The 21,233-nt window shown below is 44.0% G+C and overlaps 1 protein-coding gene across 9 annotated transcripts in view; it reads right to left on the bottom strand.

Annotated features, from left to right (window-relative positions):
- Positions 1 to 21,233, bottom strand: part of LOC110489951 (calcium voltage-gated channel auxiliary subunit beta 2a) — a 112,247-nt gene that overhangs the window by 51,039 nt on the left and 39,975 nt on the right. The window contains exon 1 of one of the 9 annotated variants that reach the window (XM_036944243.2): positions 16,232 to 16,591. The exons of the other annotated variants lie outside the window; for them this stretch is intronic. Coding sequence (XP_036800138.2) covers positions 16,232 to 16,264 — 33 coding nt within the window. The 5' untranslated portion in view covers positions 16,265 to 16,591. Of the gene's footprint in view, positions 1 to 16,231; positions 16,592 to 21,233 lie in introns of those variants that run through there. 9 annotated transcript variants of the gene reach the window in all.

Here is a 21,233-nt window from a genome sequence, read left to right as displayed (position 1 = left end):
CTGTCACATTGTCTATAGACTAGGCCTGTGTCATAAATGGCACCCTATTCCCTATATGGTGCACTACTTTGGAAAAGGGCCCCATAGGGTGCCATTTGTGACACATCCCAAGCTCTAACCTATAACCACATCAAACCAGCTCATGTATCCTCATGTCCTTTACATGTGACTGACGTTGTTCAATCCATTGTTCGATCCAATCCCATCGTTCCATCATGTCCAGACTTAAGGCAAGGGTCGGACCCAGAGAGTTACAGCACAGCGGGTCAGAGAATGGGTCCATAACGAGGACTGTGAACAGCGGTGACAGACAACCCACGACCCCTCATCATCACCGTCGCAGCATGACAACTCTTATCACCCTGACAATACCGTCTTCTGACCCCTATACGGGTAGGCACAGGTAAATACGATGATGTTCACACACTTTTACATGTGCGGCGCGCGCACAATCACGTACGCACGCGCGCACGGACACACACACACGCGCACAAGTAAGCATGTATGAATAATCAGCTTACACAGTCGTCGGAGCTCTTGTTGCGACCTCCCTTGGCTCTTTTCAGCAGCCTAATCCAGGTGGCCTTCATCAGCCACACCGGTCATTCAGTGTCCTAAGCCACTGTTACGTATCCCTGCTACAACCTCAAATACCTGGACTGCTATCCCTGCAAAAGACCTCCACAGGTATGTCTACCTTTGCTGCTAACAAAGCTACCTATGTTAGGGATACCTTGGGTGTGACTGCCAATACCTTTGCCGTTAAGGCTGTCCCTAACGCTGCAGCGAGAGCTAGTTCTACCTTTGCTGCCGCTGTGCTGTCCACATGAGCCATGGAACCGGAGCATAATCTCAGCAGCTGCCTGTCTCCCTCCAGTCTCCTCTAGCCTCGTCTAGCTGCTCAGGCTGCCTGCCCAGTGTGAGCTTCTCATGCCTCACCCCCCCCCCCCCAGCCCCTGCTCCGGCAGCTCCAGCCCTGTCGTCTGTCCTACACAGGCTGGACTGCCATACTCCTTCCTCGCGGACAGATAAGAGAACGCCTGCCTGGATGATCAGTGAGGGAATGCTAATGTTGCTGCTGCTACTCAGGTGGTGCCTGCTGCATGCAATCTCAGCTCTCCTCAGCCTGTCAATGTATATATCCCGCGCTTTTTCTCTCTCTCTCTCTCTCTCTCTCTCTCTCACCGGATATCTTGAGCTGTTTCTACCTCTGTGGTTCTGTCTAACTCACCCCCCCGCCTCTCTCTCTCTGCCTCCCTTTCGTATCACTCCCCCACCCCTTCTCCTCTTTCCTTGTTCTTTCGTTTTCTCATGTTCCTTCTCACAGTCGCTCCATCTGTTCCGCTGTCTCCACTGTGATTAATGCTGCAGTACAGAGGGCTTGTTTGTGTGTGTGTGTGTGTGTGTGTGCCATGTTTGTAAAACTATGTATTGGATCTATAGGCATACATGTAAACATTTAATGTTGCACAGATATTAGTACACACACACACACACAAACCTGCACGCAAGCACCCACACACACTCTGTTCCTGTGATGATCGTCAGTCCAAAGTTCAGTGCTGTGCCTCTCCCCCTCCAGGGAGGTGACGAGGATACCTGGTGCGTCCCTACTCTACGCACTCACTTGCGTCGCAAAGCACATACATACGCACACACTTCCATGGCAAGAGCCTCTCCTGTGCCACCAGGGGAAAGAGGTGGAAACACAGAGAGAGAGAGAGAGAGAGAGAGAGAGAGAGAGGGAGGGAGGGAGAGAGAGAGAGAGAGAGAGAGGGAGGGAGAGAGAGAGAGAGAGAGAGGGAGAGAGAGATGGGAGAGAGAGACAGAGAGAGAGAGAGGGAGAGACAGACAGAGAGACAGAGACCTAAAATAGATGTTCCAAGCTGCACAGTACAACACTCTGATCTTAGTGATAGTGATTGTTAAGTTTGAGAGTTACTGTAGCTAAAGCCAAGCGCAGAGGATCCCTGGTGATTCACTAAATATGAATCCCCCCCCCCCACACACACACACACACAACTTTCACTACCATAAATACTTCAAAACAGGTGAGCACACATTCTTCTGCAGGACATGTCCTTTTCTAGCATGGCATGAGACTGCTAATGTTTACTGGTTGAGGCAGGGACTGGGGCAGTGAAATCTGATCCATTTCAGAGCTGGGTTAGGAGAGGCCGGCACAGGTCAGGAGGAGGAAGAGGTCAGCGGTCCCCACAACTCAGGTCAGCACTGGGTGGCAGGTCGCCTACCGGTTAAGAGCATTGAGCTATTAATGAATGAATCAAAAGGTTCCTGGTTCGAATCCCGTGCTGACTAGGTGAAAGATCTGTCGACATGCACATCAGCAAGGTACTTAACCCTAATTGCTACTGTAGGTCGCTCTGGATAAGAGCATCTGCTAAATTGTAAAAAAAAATGACGATGGTTTAGCTAATGGCTAGCAGTCATTCCCCTAGGAGACGCTAACTGTACATCAAAAGATATGACACGCTAATCAGCCCTGCATTTCATAACCAATCAATCCCATAGTTCTACCCGCACAGAGGTCGTCTCAACCAGCTCTAGGATGCGTCTCAAATAGCACCCTGTTCCCTATTAAGTGCACTACTTTCAACCGGGACCCGTAGTGCACTGAAGAGGGTGCCATTGGGGACGAAGCTGTGTTGAAGATGACACACTGATTTAGCTGCGTCCTACACGAAAACAAAGGCTTGCGGGAGAATAATACAATTTTAGCTCGCTTAGACCAATTACTCTAACATGGGAGGCAATTGTCACAGTCAGACTCCGGACAGAGACGGATTGGAATGACTGTGCAAGTATTATGCACTCTGACAAACGTCCGTTACAAATAGGCCGGCTGTATGGAATACCTCCTTCAAATGTCGTCTGACTGACAGCCTGTTTATGCCAACATGCCGGCTCCTAGTCAGTCATTGTCAGGCCAATGTCTGGCTTGACAATGAGCATTGCCGATGTCAAGAACAAGAGGCTGCTTCAGACGGCCTTAATGTTACTAGTAAAAACAGTGGAGGGAAAACATATAAAGAATGTGGTATCCAGTTACCTAACTATACTACACCCGATACTGTAAGTCCCATGAAAATACTAGAAGGCAGTAGTGCTGTGAAAGCCTCTACCGATGGTAGAGCTGGTGCCTATTGGGCGAAGGAACCTTAAAACCAGGGTATTATGTGTCACACGGTCACACGTGGCTCGAACATTGTCTAATGGCGGGGGTGAGCTAGAGTGACGGGAGTTGTCGCTACCCTCCAGAGCGTGGCGCAGATGTTTCCCATGTGGAGCTGGGTGCCCACTGCCCAGAGCAAGGGGCCCTCTGTCCAGGCTTATGCATGTCTGTGAACACTGGGCACAGTGGGCAGTGAGAGAGGTTGACATGGACTCAGTCTGACTGAGAGAGCCTCCGGCTGCATGACACGGCCGACCTGAGGTCCCACTCCCACACTGAGATGAACAGAGTGTAGAGAACAAAGAAAAGAGACAGACAGGGATGAGCTCACGATGGTCACCCTTTGGAGAGAGAGAGAGAGAGAGGTTGAGAGGGATGGTAGAGACGGGATGGGTGAAGAGCATGTTTGTTTTTGTTCGCACGCGTGCATGTGTGTGTGTGTGTGCATGTGCGTGTGTGTGTGTGTGCGTGTGTGTGCATGCGTGTGGTGTGTGTGGTACGGCAGTGCTCCTGTGGTCTGCTGTAACAGACTTATTGATCCCTCTGGGCTGCTCTGCCTGCGAAACCACAAACAGTCGCCACATGCCGCGGTCGCATAGGCGGTCAGCGCATTAGAATGGCACAAATCACTAAGGCTAATTACAATCAATCATCGAACGGCCCGGGTGGCTAAACAGGGCTGTCACAGGGCAATGTCAGCATTCCCTTCAGTAGAGGGCGTACACACATCACTGGGGAATCGCCTATTGTTTTAAAAAATATATATGTTAGAATCATTGGTAGCGATTACCTGGACAATAGGGGTTACTCTAAAAGGTGTATTTGCAGTGTAAAAATAGTTGAGATGGAAGGTTGTGGTCATGCAGACGTATGATGAATGAATTAATGATGACATAACAAGCTGAAATGCTCCCTAGTCTACCGGAGACTCAGTACGGCAGATTGTTCATGGCGCATAACTCCTTGTTCACCCCTCCCCACACCAGCCCCTATCTTCTGCCCCCCCCCCCCTTCCCAGACCCCCTGCTAACGCTCTCTCTCTCTCTCTCTCTCTCTCTCATCCTTGTCTTCCATTCTCCATCACATCCCCACCCCACTGCCTCTCTCTTTCCCTTGTCTCCCTTCCCCCCTTTCCCCATTATATTCCCCCTACTCTCTCTCTCTCTCCCACTTTCCCTCTCTCACCCACTTTCCCTCTCTTTCTCTCTCTCCCACTTTCCCTCTCTCTTCCACTTTCCTTCTCTCTCTCTCTCTCTCTCTCTCTCTCCCACATTCCCTCTCTCTCCCACTTTCCCCCTCTCTCTCTCTCTCTCCCTCTCTCTCTCTCTCCCACTTTCCTTCTCTCCCTCTCTCTCCCACTTTCCCTCTCTCTCTCTCTCTCTCTCTCCCACTTTCCCTCTCTCTCCCACTTTCCCTCTTTCTCTCTCTCTCCCTCTCTCTCTCTCCCCCTTTCCTTCTCTCTCTCTCTCCCACTTTCCCTCCTTCTCTCTCTCTCTCTCTCTCCCACTTTCCCCCTCTCTCTCTCCCACTTTCCCTCTCTCTCTCCCTCTCTCTCTCCCACTTTCCCTCTCTCTCCCACTTTCTCTCTCTCTCCCACTTTCCCTCCTTCTCTCTTTCCCTCTCTCTCTCTCTCTCTCTCTCTCTCTCTCTCTCTCTCTCCCACTTTCCCTCTCCCTCTCCCACTTTCCCTCTCTCTCTCTCTCTCTCCCACTTTCTTTCTCTCTCTCTCCCTCTCTCTGTCTCTCTCTCTCTCTCCCACTTTCCCTGTCTCTCCCACTTTCTCTCTCTCTCTCTCTCTCTCTCTCTCCCTCTCTCTATCTCCACATTATATCACCCTCCCGTCACAGCTCTGCCCTCTGCCTTCTCCTCTTCTCTCTCGTGGGAGAGTCAGTCACTATCGAGCCTTCCCGGTATTCCTCAGAAAGAGAAGAGCCGAAGTGACAGTTTTCTGCTCATGAATATGTTAGGAATAACGTGTCACCGTGGGAATCTAACAATGCACTGATTTTACTTGGAGCAATTTTGTAACCTTCCTGGCAATAACAGAGTTTGCAAAGGTTGAATTGGACGCCGGCAACATAAATATAATTCTAACTGTGGTTACAGTAAATCCTATTCTTAGAAGCAGTACTATGAAGGCGGAGACGACCTTCTCGCAACTTTTTCTGGTCCATATTATCAGATTTCTTAGAATGTGGTTGTCTAATCTCGAGCAACAGACTAAATGAGTGCCTTTTACATCCCTTTGATGCTTTAAGTAGAAATTGTGCCCCAATATCAATTTCAAAAGTCTGTTAAACTAAACAAAGTGCCCTTCTATATAGACCACATGGAATATTCAATCAGACTTTCAATATGTATGAAGACTTGCAAAAGTGCCAGAATTCAGCATTTTTGACCCTCCGTGCACCCCCTGTGACTTATAGGAAGATTTTAACCCACTTAGCTAACCCAACATTTGTTGTAAGGTGTGTTAAGGTCAACCATGTTACGTGAACTGAATTCTCATTTTAATATGGTGAAACTATTTTTTCAAAAGAAACATTCAACATTTAATAGTAAAAGCAGGTTAGTAGAACTGGTTCTACTATTTTTGGAAATGTTCCTGGTGTCCTGTGGTAAAAAAAAAACCCAGAAACGTTTCAACAATTTCATATCTTTTTAAGCTTGCATTCAGTTGCCCGTTCTGTTGCACATAACAAGCTTCCATCCCCCCTATCACAAGGGGATTTATGGCTGATTTAAGATGAAGTCATACACCCTGTTATGGTCAACCCTGTTACTTTATTTGGCATTTTATAGTATTTTTATTTATTTGAAGTTGCACTACGCAGAAATCGCTTCACCATTTCCTGGTTGATAACACTCTAATAGTTTGTCTAGTGTCACTTTATGTGACAAAACAAGCTAGTATAGTGTAGAGAACCATTGTACCATCTAAACCGCTGTAAAATATATTTGACATAACCTAAGATGTTGTTTCAGCTGTTTGAAGCTGGTGCACAAAACCCAAAGTGAAAGACGCAAAAACAAATCTTAAGAACGGGAAGCATAGAAATAGCGCACATAGAACAGATCTATCACTTCTTCGACTGGCTTTCAAGTAGAATCATAGATCTATAACTCATGTTTCTATGTGAATTTGGTATGGTCGCCCAAAAAGTTACATATTACCACTTTAACCTCTTGAGATGGCAAAACGTGTTTTTTTGTGACGTTGTACCTGTTCCCTGTATAGTTCTTTATGACAGAATGTTTACATTTGGTGCAATCTAATGTTTTTTTTGTTGTTGACCAAGTCACACTTCTCAAAAGGCAACAAATTGGTGGAACTACCCAAGTGTGGACATTCAGGAACACTGCCTGTATCCCAAATGGCACCCTATTCTCTGTATAGTGTACTACTTTGGACTAGATACCAAAAGTAGTGCACTATACAGGGAATAGGATGCCATTTGGGACGCACCCGACAGTGAGCCTGTGGTTGGTTTGTGACAGTTGCTGTGCTCATTCTAAGCTGGAACAAGAGGCTGCTGCTTTATAGCCACCTGCCTGTCAATGTCACATCCCTCACAGCAACGGAAAGTCTATTAAATCATCGTCCCATAGATTACACTATGACTACTGTCTTCTTCCACTGAGTAAAGACAATAGCACACAACGCGAGACATGACAAGAGATGTTCTGTTAGAGCACGTGGTTGACTTCTGTCACTGCTTCCCACTCAAACTGATGAACGAAGAATGGAAACAGAGAGGAAGTGTGTGTGTGTGTGTGTGTGTGTGTGTGTGTGTGTGTGTGTGTGTGTGTGTGTGTGTGTGTGTGTGTGTGTGTGTGTGTGAGAGAGAGAGAGAGAAAGAGAGGGCGAGAGAAAGAGAAACTGAGAGAGAAAGAGGAGAAAAAAAGAAAATGGGAGTGTGTAAGATAGAGATTGCTAGAATGATTGAATGAACGAGGGTGCGTGCATTCCTACATGTGCACGTGTTTCCCTATCTGTGTCCGAGTGTGAGTGCGCAGGTCGGGGTACTGAAGTAATGGCTTTTCTGGCGTGGGTAGCCGAGCGGGGAGCAGGATTGGCTGCGTGGAGGTCAAGGTGACACTTGAGGGGGAACCCAGGACAAACAAGGGAAAGTGTTTACCCAGCATCCCACATGCCAAGTGTCTTCCTCTGTGCGTTAGATAAGTGCATCATCCCATTGAGGTGATGGACACTCCGGCTGTCAATCAAACCACACTGTCCTAGGGAGCAGGGCTGTGTCTCAAATGGCACCCTAGTCCCTATGTAGCACATAGGACTCCGGTCAAAAGCAGTGCACTACATAGGGTTAAAGGGATGGTTAAAAGCCAGGGGGAGGGGTTGCTTAAGAGCACACTGCTTTGAAAAGAGAGAGGAGGGGACCATGCAGTAACACAACACTAGAGGCACCATAGAGGCAATAATCAACCCACCTCAATAGGCAGGGAGCTGATGAAGGAATGTGGTTTGATTAATGGAATATGGTTATGAAACGAGCCATGGGGGTGTGTGCTGCACTCGTTCATTGTGATTGCGTCGTTAATATTGTGTCAGGAGCTGGGTGTTGGAGGCAGGCGGTGTCTGTGGATGATGGATGAGCACCGGGCTGGTTATGAGAGGACTGTTTGGTGAGACTTTTAGCTCCATCCTCAGAAACAAATTGGCCATAGGGTAGTTTGGGCAAATGCCAGATGGCTGGTCCATATTTAGCCCAGTGGCTACACTTGGGTCTTTGTGCAGAATGATCATTATTTGGATAATAATTGGGGCGCAGAGAAAAATAAATATGAGCTGTTTTCTGGGCCCAGTCCATCCCTGTCCATCTTAATAACTGCAGCAACAGACAATGCCAGAACACCAGACCCATTAACACGACTGCCAGTACTGTGAGTGTGTGTCCTAGCAGTCTGGACTCAGTGTGAATTACACTCTGTACCACTGTCTAGGGTCATTCTGCTCCTCCGCAGTCAGTTGTGTTGTTTAGTAACAACCCTGCAATGTAATAGGTGTCCATATCAGAACTACTATAGTCTGCTCTCTGTCATTTAAGGCATCAGGAAATAGGCACCGGTCACATTACATTTCATTTACGCAGAGATGTGTCCTCAACCGGCTGAGTCAGACAGATTACACACGCGCGCACACGAGGACGCACACGAGGACGGACACGAGGACGGACACGAGGACGGACACGAGGACGGACGCGCGCACACGGGACGCACAAGCACATAAGAGATTGGCTCTGTGGCTGTCTCTCAGTGTTGTAACTCAGATCAGTGTGTCGATACAAAACTCCAGAGCACATCCACCTCCTGTTAACAGTAAGAACTACAAAGACGTGTCCATGATTTTAAAAATCATACAGATACTTTCAATCCAGCTTTGTGAACAGAGTATAGATGTGCTGGGGGGCTTGTCTAGAAGTGGTGCTCGCATCCCCAGACCACATTCCCCGCGGACGCAACGCGTTTAATCACCTGTTCTGACTCTCACTTTCTATGCGATATCCCTCTCTTTTGTCCCACCCATGTAGATAAGTACAAAATAAAAAGTATTTCTACACATGTGTCAGTATGTGTGTCATTGGTATTTGCAGGCTAGTAGGACTGGAACAGCAAACAGCAGAGGATTGGGAGGAGACAGCTGGTCAGGTCGTCTCCCAGCAAACCAAAAATAGGTTCTGTGAATGTTCCCAGAACATTGATTAGGTTGCCCCAAACGTGTGCGGAATTATACTATGTTTGTATAAAACATTTGCCAGATTTTGCAAAAACGTTCCCAGAACACATTTTGTTATTACATTACCTGGAAACCGAATAAGAACCTTAGGGGAATGTTCTGTGGTGGTTTTTACAGATGTTGTGCACAACAATTTGGTAAATGTTAGGAGAACAAATGACACGAATAACACATTTTGTTATCAAAAACATTATTTGAATGTTTTTTGGATGTTATCATCCTAATGTTAGATAAAACCCTAACTAGAACTTAATGGGAATGTTAGCTAATGTCCTGGGAACGTTCCCGGTTTGCTGGGCTGTCTGTCTCCAGCTCTCTCTCACACCCCAAATGAGTCAACTGGGGAGCAAGGAGATAGACAACAGCATCTGTCACAGACACACAGTGTCACAGACACAGTCACAGACTCATAAGGACAGACTGATACAGACACAGAGAAATCCACACACACACACACACACACAGACTGACAGACAGACAGACAGACAGACGGACACGCTAGAGGACTTCACGGATGCAAAGAGTTCCGAAATGGACCTGGGCTTTCCTATCCTATTTCCTATTTCCTACCCAATATGCATAAATACATTTTACAATATAGAGACCCATTCCGAACGGACCGAGGACAACTACACCCGTTTAATATAGACCTGGTCGGATCCAAACCCGGTCCGATCCAAGTGAGGGAAGCAACAGAAAAGTACATTTTTATGCTACTTTATTAACCAGAGCTGACAAAGCGTGAGGGAGAGCAGGTAGAGAGCAGAGGCTGTGCTGTGTGTCTAGGCTACTGTGAGTGTGAGCGAATGACATGGGAACAGGGAGGTAGGGAGAGACAAGAGGCTGCAACCAACCAAGCCAATTTGAGCTATAGTAGACTAATAGCTGCCCTAGATACAGTGGATACAGTGGGGCAAAAAAGTATTTAGTCAGCCACCAATTGTGCAAGTTCTCCCACTTAAAAAGATGAGAGAGGCCTGTAATTTTCATCATAGGTACACTTCAACTATGACAGACAAAATTAGAAAAAAAATCCAGAAAATCACATTGTAGGATTTTTAATGAATTTATTTGCAAATTATGGTGGAAAATAAGTACAAACAAGCAAGATTTCTGGCTCTCACAGACCTGTAACTTCTACTTTAAGAGGCTCCTCTGTCCTCCACTCGTTACCTGTATTAATGGCACCTGTTTGAACTTGTTATCAGTATAAAAGACACCTGTCCACAACCTCAAACAGTCACACTCCAAACTCCACTATTGCCAAGACCAAAGAGCTGTCAAAGGACACCAGAAACACAATTGTAGACTTGCACCAGGCTGGGAAGACTGAATCTGCAATAGGTAAGCAGCTTGGTTTGAAGAAATCAACTGTGGGAGCGATTATTAGGAAATGGAAGACATACAAGACCACTGATAATCTCCCTCGATCTAGGGAGATTATCAGATTAAATACCAGCAACAGTTTGTGAAAACCTTGTGAAGACTTACAGAAAACGTTTGACCTCTGTCATTGCCAAGAAAGGGTATATAACAAAGTATTGAGAAACTTTTGTTATTGACCAAATACTTATTTTCCACCATAATGTGCAAATAAATAAATTAAAAATCCTACAACGTGATTTTCTGGATTTTTTTCTTCTAATTTTGTCTGTCATAGTTGAAGTGTACCTATGATGAAAGTTACAGGCCTCGCTCATCTTTTTAAGTGGGAGAACTTGCACAATTGGTGGCTGACTAAATACTTTTTTGCCCCACTGTATGTTATTTATCATTCAATATGATTACGAAGTACCTATTTTGACTGCATCAAACCCGGGAGAAGCTAGCTAACTAGCTAGGGTAATTGAGGATGCATGCGCTTTCTCATGCTACACAGTTACAAACAACACTCCATTCAGAATATAAAGTAGCAGCCAACCTGTTGGCTCTTGGTCGTTGTAGCCTATTCTTCTCCTTTAACTTTTAATTCCTTCATTTTATTTCCATCTTCCATTGATTTGATATCTTCTAACTTTTCCCCACAAGAAGGCTGTATAACTGTAGCCCATTGCCGCTTTGATGACTTATGATTGGTCAACAATGACAACAAAGCTACACGCGCCACTCTCGTGAAAAGCAAAGAGCAGCATAAATGCTAACATGTCTGTCTCTCTCTCTCTACTGCAGTAGTCACATTCGGATCTATATGGGTCCTTCCAGACAAGGAAGTTATAATTACACATACCAGAGACCTGTGACATTATTTAGAATTCTGGATCCGGACCCGCTCAGGTCCCAGATCGGGTCTCGGGTATTCGGGCACAGGTGGATCCGTGAAGACCTCTAAGACACACACACACACACACACACACACACACAAAACAAAGTGGCTCAAAAATGCCATCGATATCTAATGACGATCCAGTGTCAGTGAAGCCCATTAAAGTGGAACAGACAGCGTTTTAGAAACATGAAATCCTATTAAAATCTGTCCCTATACCCCCCCCCCGAGGAAGAATAAAACACATTTCTTTACTTTTTCTGACAAGCGAGCACTTACATATGGTCATTTTTATACTTTTCATAGAATGTTTGGGAATGACGTAGAGTAAGGCATGTGTGAACATTCTATAGCAATACAGAGTGGGAAAGCAGCCGTGCGTTTGGAATAATTCATAGACACTGCAGTAAATAAAACCTCATAAAAACGTGTCAGTCTTACCCAGGACTGGACTCTACACAGACCGGTGTGCCATAGAATATCAGAGCTACAGTAGGCCTATATGCAAATAAGCCACTTGGCACATGGGCCTGCCATCATTCACTTTGAACTGGACTGTGTGTTTCAACGCAGTAGCAACAGTGTGACTATAGATCCTTGGAAAGCATTCGCAAAAACCCACAAAATACACCTGAATGGATTTTTACAAATATGTACAGTTGAAATCGGAATAAAGCACCCTTTTGGATATATTTGCCGGTTTTAGATGCAAAACATCTAGAAGATGTCCTTTTTCAGGTTTAGAAGAAGTAACTGCTAAACGATGACTCCCATTCGTATAAGCTGATAGCATAGCTAGCATACCGAAATCGGTGGTGGTAGTCAAAGTTGATTGGTGACGATGACATGAACATGTATTGAGGTTGACATCCATACACGCATTATACACAGATTTTCACCTCAACATGGTGTGAAATACACATATAAACAACAGCCTAAATATAGGATCATTTTGCTGGGGGCAATGAGGAGATTCAGGATCTTTCCCCCCATGCGTTTCCATGGCATTTCCATTGTTTTGGTCAGATTCCATGGAATTTTGAGACAAATAGAACCTACTTTTGACTGATATTCTGATTGTCTGTTTGTTTCATATCGGCAAAGTAGTTAAAACATTTTCAGTTCCTCTTTAAGGCCAACCTTTCACATGGACAGAGTTAATTAGGTGTAAAAAGTAGTGCACCAAATAGGGAATAGGGTGCCATTTAGAATGCACATGTGTGAGGCTACTGTTTGAAGTAGGATGGGTTATTGGAGTGAGGATAGCTCATGACAGTCATCTCATTCTGACTGTCAATAACACACAGAGGGCTCAGATCTCAGCACTGTCTACTCAGTCACACACATCAAACTACAGGTCGACCGATTAATCGGAATGGCCGATTAATTAGGGTATGTTTGGGCACCGATTTGCCGATTTAAAAAATATATTATTATTATTATTTATTTTTTTAGACCTTTATTTAACTACGCAAGTCAGTTAAGAACACATTCTTATTTTCAATGATGGCCTAGGAACAGTGGGTTAACTGAATCGTTCAGGGGCAGAACGACAGATTTTCATCTTGTCAGCTCGGGGGATCGAATCTTGCAACCTTACAGTTAACTAGTCCAATGCAATAACGACCTGCCTCTCTCTTGTTGCACTCCACAAGGAGACTGCCTGTTACGCGAATGCAGTAAGCCAAGGTAAGTTGCTAACTAGCATTAAACTTATCTTATAAAAAATAATCAATCATAATCACTAGTTAACTACACATGGTTGATCTAAGTATCTGACTGAGCAGTGGTAGGCAGAAGCAGGCGCGTAAACATGAATTCAAACAGCACTTTTGTGCGTTTTGCCAGCAGCTTTTTGTTGTGCGTCAAGCATTGCGCTGTTTATGACTTCAAGCCTATCAACTCCCGAGATGAGGCTGGTGTAACCGAAGTGATACACCTGAATGGATTTTCAAACGTCACTCGCTCTGAGCCTTCTAGTAGTTGTTCCCCTTGCTCTGCATGGATAACGCTGCTTCGATGGTGGCTGTTATCGTTGTGTTCCTGGTTAGAGCCAAGGGAGGAGCGAGGAGAGGGACGGAAGCTATACTGTTACACTGGCAATACTAAAGTGCCTATAAGAACATCCAATAGTCAAAGGTTAATGAAATACAAATGGTATAGAGGGAAATAGTCCTATAATAACTACAACCTAATACTTCTTACCTGGGAATATTGAAGACTCATGTTAAAAGGAACCACCAGCTTTCTCATGTTCTGAGCAAGGAACTGAAACGTTAGCTTTCTTACATAGCACATATTGCACTTTTACTTTCTTCTCCAACACTTTGTTTTTGCATTATTTAAACCAAATTGAACATGTTTTATTATTTACTTGAGGCTAAATAGATTTTATTGATGTATTATATTAAGTTAAAATAAGTGTTCATTCAGTATTGTTGTAATTGTCATTATTACAAATACATTTCTAAAAAATCGTCTGATTAATCGGTATCGGCCTTTTTGGTCCTCCAATAATCGGTATCGGTATTGAAAAATCATAATCGGTCGACCTCTACATCAAACACCATTTAACACACGCGCACACACACACACACACACACACACACACACAGCACACACACGCATACACACGCTTACATTAGGGATGTGACAAATGTTCTTAACGTTTAAACTGCCATTTAATGAAAATGACATGAATTCACAATTCAGATATGGTCCTGCATATGACCTCTAAGGTGTAATGCAGTTCAATCTACCCAAGATCTGGCTACCTACCAGATGGTCGTCACTAGTTACCACAGCCTACAAAGTCATTTACCCTGCCTATTTCTACAATTAATTTTCTTAAAATGTGGTTATAAACTGTTAACCTTATGCCTAACCCTACATTTCCATACATTTTATCTAGTAGAAACCCCACCAGACAGCCCTCACCTCAGTTAATGGCTCCTGAGTGGTGCAGTGGTCTAAGGCACTGCATCTCAGTGTAAGAGGTGTCACTGCAGTCCCTGGTTCAAATCCAGGCTGCATCACATCCAGCTGTGATTGGGAGTCCCATAGGGCAGCGCACAATTGGCCCAATGTTGTCTGGGGTAGGCCGTAAACAAGAATGCGTTCTTAAGTGATTTGCCTAGTTAAATAAAAAAATTATGCAGTTTTAGGTTTTCTGCTGTGTGCCTCTCTTTCACGTTCTCAGTTCTCTGTAGTACATGGGACTTCATGTCCCACTTCTCATCAATGTGATGTATGACAGCGCATTCATAGAAGTCCAACAATCTTTTGCACCGCGTATGGTATTTGAGAGCGTGCGCTTTGTAGGACTACTTTGTAGGATCAATCATTGAACAATTTCTTAATTTGGGCCATCAAGGTTTTTCTACATCTTGTAGTCTGGTTATAGATATGCCATTAGGGCAACTGCTGCCAGCAATGGGTTGGGTCTCGCGGTGCCTCCCTTTCAGCATTGCACCTGCACTGCCACTGTAGCTCAAGTATTGCCATACAGGATTTTGTTGCTGTCGCTTTCCTGTCTTTTTGTTTTATACTGTTGACAAAGGATGACGTGCGGAGCGCTTTATATCCGTGACAAATACATTTAAAGGTGGATATCTCCTCCTAACTTTACAGCATTGTTGTACTGGGTATTTGTTTAATTCACATGTATTCCCTTTATGATGTTGTTCGGGACCCGTTAGTGGTAGTTTTGTGATAACTGTACTGCGATTGTAGTGGTAGTTTTATGATGACTACAGTGATTTTAATTTTGCAATGACAGTCTGTTGTTGTACTCTTCTCACAGTTTGCTTACTTGATATCTAGCGAACTCGCTCAAAACTGCCACTGTCCTGCTGTCTCAGCTGGCCAGCTGTGTTTACACTACCGCACAGCCTATTCTTGCATCCAATGTGCCCAACGTCACAGTGGTTGACTGAAATGCATAGTTTGGTGGGGAAAAAAAGAAAAAAGCAATGGTTTAAAAACAACTATAAATCAAAATATTATGATTTAATATATACTTGTAAAGAATACTTAGAGTACAAAGTGCTAGTCACTCAGTTTTAGAGTAGTTAAAAGGTCTACTTCCCTGCTTTTGACAGGAGCTGGCTCGTACCTGCCCATTGACTTTCAGCAATTGCGCTAAGCTAACAATATGCTACCTTCAACTTCCTTCAAACTGCATGCAGAGACATAAAAATGGTATCCATGAGTTTGTCTGACTCTGGGTAAGTAGAATATTACCCAAAATCTGGATATCCCGAAGTATCCCTTTAAGGGGTTCAAAGAAAAAGGTAACTAAATGAACTAGAGTATTAAAAAAATGCACAGAAAACTATGTCGTAAACCTTGAAATGGTCAGTTCATGTTTTAAATCAAATTATGTTGCTTTCATAGCCTCCATCAAATACATAGCCTTGAGTCAGAAGTAATATGATACAAAGATCTTTACAGTCGGAAAGAGGCAGATAAGCAAAGGCAGAGAAAAAAACAGAGTTCTGAATAGCCATGGCTAAAGAAAGTGGGCCTTGTAAATGCTATGTGTTCACTAACTAAACAGTCTCTGTAACCAGAGGACCAGGCACTTCTCATGTCCCAGGTGTTTATTTTCCTAACGTCACATGAGCCGTTAACAACTGTCGCAGCTTTCCACTTCAGGCTAGTAACCTCGAGTCGCAAATTCAGACAAGATGCTTAAATAATCCGCTACCCCTAAAATTACCCCTGTAGGCAGGCTACATAAGAGCCAGAGCCGCGACACTCTCGAGCAACACACTGACTTCCAGGAAAAGTTCTAAGGAGACAAAATAGGAAGCCCAAGACTTTGCCCTGGAATTTGGTGTAAAAACAAAATTCTTCAAGATTCCAGAACTCTTCTCCATTGTTCAGAGCGGAGAGTGAGAAAGAACAAGAGAGAATGAGATAACAACTGCTGAATCTGTGCAGCCTACAGACAGATAGCCTCAGAATGTGTAGGCAAAGTATGTTTACAGTATGTGTTTGTGATATTGTGTCTACTCACCAAGTCAGACTCCTCACTGCCCGAAAGATACATATCTGCCCTACCCGGCTCTGCTGTCGCCCCTGCTCTGCCCGGTCCGGGAGAAATATTCCTCAGCTACTGCCCATCTCCTCCCAGTCCCAGCACAGAGAACTCCTACTACTACTGCACTCCTTGGCTCCTTTCAGTAAAACACACCGAAACTACATTAACTACAGCAAAGTAACCCACAAAAAGTTTGAAGTTTGGAGTTTGGCATTGGGAGTTTCAGCCCTTGTATGGCCCAGTCCTGTCCTATACCGGCTGAAAGAGAGACGAGCCTCTTCTTTCCCACGCTGGGAAAACACTCCTTCAGTGAGCTGCGACCGTTCTCCAGCCCCCCAAAACAAGACCCCCCCCCCCCCCCAAACCCCTCCCACACACACATACATAGCCTGAACAAACACACATAGCCAGTTAGGAAGTAAGAACTCTGGCCAACAGGGCAGGCCTGAAAATTCCAGAATCCACCAAAAGCAGCTGCAGCAGCTTCTCATTTCTGTGTGAGTGTGTGATCCTGAGAGTTTACATGTGTTCGGCTATGCCTTGAAGAGGTTACACTTTGAGGAGAGGAAGGGTAAAGACTCAGACTTACTGTACATTAGAAGCCCAACACATGTTCCTAAAAACCAAAGTTCAGGAAATAATTATCTTTACTATCTTGAAAATATGCCATACGCAGATTACGTACAGAGGCTTGATCAATGCCCAATAGGCCACAAAAACGGATACACGTACTTTGAACATTCTTCATTCAGTTTATTGGGGTCCGCTGGGTGACTGTAGTGGTTACTGTGATAGAAGTCATCTAACTTCAAACGACCATGGCCCCGTTTCCCAAAAGCATCTTATGGTTCTAATGGTGAATTTAGCCTCAAGATGCTTTAGGGAAACCATCTCTTCATAATTACACATCAGAGGCCCCCTGAGTGCGTTCGGTGCAATGTGTGCTTCTGTGTCTTTGAAATTGTGATAATATCATCTCAGCGCTCATGTAGCAGAAACCTTAAACGTGAAATAATGTGTTAAAGCGCGAGAACACCAACCCCCCGCTGTGTCACTGTGTGTGAAGCGGGGCAAAAGGCTGGAGCCACCGCCACAAATAGAGTCCATATGAGTTAGGCTACACTACAGGGTCACAGAAAGACCTTCTCCTTTAAACTATAAGCCAACGTACGTGTCAATTCTGGATTGGTCAAGTTCAAGTGTTGTTGCCAATATATTTTCTCATTAAATATGTTCACTTGACTCACGTCTCACTCTCTCATCCATACAACTTTAACGCATCATGGCGTCAGAAGTGGGATAAGCAGGCCTATAGCAAATCCCATGATACACCACTCCTCCTCAGCCACCTGGCATTGCCCAGTGGTGTAATCGTTAGTCCAAACCCTATCAAACAGTTGCAAAATGTTTTGCAACGAAAGCGAGTTTCTAATGGACATATTAAGGTAGGTCCCTCCCTGTTTGGTTCTGTTTGGTTCCTAGTGAATACACCCCAGATGTTTGAGAGACATTGAGAGAACCACGTGTTTGGTGGGTAAATCCTACTAGATTACGTGACTATGTTTGCTCTGCTCTAACCCCTTTCCAAAGATTATAATCCAGAGCGTGTGTTGGGCAGTGTTAGAGACTATTGCCTCGTCAGGACAGTGATCCACGACCACCACCTAAGCCCCTACTCTACAGAACACGCCTGGTAACAAGGTTATATATCTGGTATAACAAAACAAATATAAAACCTAGGAGGCTCATGGGGCTCACCCCATTCCATAGACTTACACAGTAATTATGACAACTTCCGGAGGACATCCTCCAACCTATCAAAGCTCTTGCAGCATAAACTGACATGTTGTCCACCCAATCAAAGGGTCAGAGAATGAATCTAGTACTGAAAGTGTAAGCTACAGCTAGCTAGCACTGCAGTGCATAACATGTGATGAGTAGTTGAATCAGAGAGAGAAAGACAATAGTTGAACAGATTTGAACAAATACATTTTTTACAAAATTAAGGAAAAGCAAGAGAGAGCTAGCTATATTTCGTAGAATATTTCTTTTCACTTTCACTTACTTAGCTAGCATCGAATGCAGCTATCTAGTTAAGCCGACTCAAACACCCGGCTTAAACAGCGAGGGATGCTATGTTAGCTAGCTGGCTATGGCTATCCAACACTGGAACTCTTCCAATTCAAGGTAAGCTTTTGGTTTTATAAATGCATTGCCACCGGGACCCACTGGTGTAACTGCTAAACTGCTTGCTGCTGACTGTACACTGTACTGCATGATTATAGCGGGTTGACTAACGCGTTAGTTCTAGTATATACAGTATGTTGACTATGACGTGACAACAATGAAGGCTGTGTGCAGCGGTTAGTGGCATGATATAAAGGTTTAGCATGGAAAGTTTTTTTCGCCTGGTCACAGAAAACCCACTGTGTCGGTCACAAAATTTAGACAGCTGGTGATTGTCAAGCAAATAACTGTCAGTCTCACAGTAATTGAACGTTCATTTACATAAACACATTTAGCATCTCCTGGCTTCCACACATAGCCTACAAGCCACTGATGCTGACCTTTGGAACATTTACATAATAAAAAGTATAATAAATCCATGTGATATAGCCTACACCTTCACAATAAATACATTTCTTATGTTAGACAGTTCTAAAGAAGCATGATATGAAGAAAATGTCATCTATTTCAGAAGAACAGAATGGAATACTCTGAGTTGTCCTTATGTTAGGTCCTGACCTGGCTATGCCGAATGGCGGTGGGCTACACTAGTTCATTTAGCAAACAAGATTTGCTTAGAATTCCGTGGCATTATTTAATAGTATGAAGAATACCACTGAACAAAGCTGCCAGTTAGGCTCTACACCCCTTGTAAAGCGGATTAGTATGCTTAATTTTAAGATGCTATTTGGCCACTTTAGTTGTGATACAAACCTTATTAAAACATATAGGCCTATGGGCTGGGCTAAATGAGGTGTGCGACTGTGATTCAAAAAAGGCATGGTTTCTTATGCTGGGCATCAAACTTTGCGACTTTGTTTTCAAAAGGCTGATTTGGTTATTGGTTTGTTCATGCGCACGCCCTGTTTGTGTGTAGCCTCGGATTTCTTTTCGAGGGAATCTACTTTTGTAATAGTAACAGATTGTAGCAGTTAGTTTGTTTTGGTGTGCATTGAGAGCATGTTTTCCTGGAAAGTCTTTAACTGTTCATTACTTTCGTTTGCATCTCCAAGTTGCACCTTGTCTTTTCTTCTGGGAGAAGCCATGGCTTGTTGGACTCGTGTCGCCACGCCACTTTACCAACTGATTGGTCCGCTGTTGTACAAAGCTGAGTGCTCACACTCTCCCAGTTGCTTGGGGATATGTTGATTCATCCATTTTAGAGAGCCTTTCATGTGACGGAGAAAAACTTCTGTACATTTTCTATCCTCATTATAAGATCAAATCAAATGAATTTATAAAGCACTGCTTACATCAGCTGATATCTCAAAGTGCTGTACAGAAACCCAGCCTAAAACCCCAAACAGCAAGCAATGCAGATGTAGAAGCACAGAAGGTATAGAAGATGCTGTTCATTGATAGCCAGTGTACTGATGGTTTATTAGTTCATTCTTGGGTTTTAATGAGGAGGATGTGAGTGTGTTCTCTGTAATCATCATACTAGGAGCAATGGTGCACTTTGTGTGTGTCTGTGTGTGTGTGAGAGTGTGTGCGTGCGTGCGTGTGACAGATATCAGTAATTGGGGTGGGTTGAGCCAAGGTTTGAACAGATCAATTGTCCTCTTGTTCTGCCATATCTACAAACATAACAAATAATTTGTAGACTGCAAATTGACCGCAAAAAGTCCAAAAATATATGTTTGACTAAAACATAATAATGTGTATTTCTATTATGCATGGCAATACTTGGGAACTGATTTCTTAAACAAAGATCACTTGGAGCAGATTTCCTGGTGTTTTTCCCAGTCTTTTATTTCAAACAATGAAAAAAATATATTTATAATTTTTTTGCTCAGAAAACTTGGGGCCAAATCAAACCACCCGCGGCGCGGACTGACAGTTGGGGAACCATGGTATAGGGGATAGGGTGCCATTTGGGACAAAGCCTGAGAGAGTAGGCGGTGACTGACTGGTAGTTGTGGGAGATGGAAAACCCACATTCTCTCATTGGCTAAAATAAGAATGTGAACAAGTGGAAGTGCCCTGTGGCATTCTAAATTCATTACATTCACAAAAAAGGTTCAAAACTATAAAAAATGAAACAAATAAAAATAACCATGGTTTTCAAACCACTCAGCTTCCATTCCCTCCCAAAAATAACCTGCCCGGAAACAGTGCCTCACCCCTGGAAGAGACTCTGGTAATCAATATGAGCTACTGTTAAAATCATGAAAGGCATTTTTCTACTATCCCCTTAAACTCAGTTCACATATCGACTCAATATCCCAAAGTAGGGACCATATCCATAAAGAGTCTCTCTCTCTGAGTGATGATCTAGGATCAGGTCCCCAGTCTGTGTAATCTCATTCACTATGTTCTAAAAGGCAAAACTGATCCTAGATCAGACTCAGAGACGATTTGTGAATACGGGCACTGAGCAAACATCAAATCGATCCTATTCAACCACCCAAACAGGCCCAAAGAGCTCTAAGGCTGTGTTTACACAGGCAGCCTAATTCTGATCATTTTCCACTAATTGGTCTTTTAATAAATCATATCAGCACTTTTGCAAATAATTAGGTCAACAATCTGAATTGAGCTGCCTATGTAAACGCAGCCTAATTGATCAATTGCACATTCCTTTGTGGAACAATATAATAAATCATAATGAACAAACTACAGTATGACTGTATTCTTACAGTATGTTCACTTCTTCCATTGTTAATCTGTAAAATCCCATTAAATGAGAGTGGACGTTTTTGTAAAGTCAACAAGAACACTGGTGTAACACTAATGGGCTAGAATAAGCCAC

Source organism: Oncorhynchus mykiss, chromosome 15 (genome assembly GCF_057628025.1).
Source record: "Oncorhynchus mykiss isolate SJ-2025 chromosome 15, ASM5762802v1, whole genome shotgun sequence".
NCBI classification, from domain to species: domain Eukaryota; kingdom Metazoa; phylum Chordata; class Actinopteri; order Salmoniformes; family Salmonidae; genus Oncorhynchus; species Oncorhynchus mykiss.
Note: the sequence above shows the minus strand (reverse complement) of the source record. Positions and strands in the feature narration are given on the sequence as shown.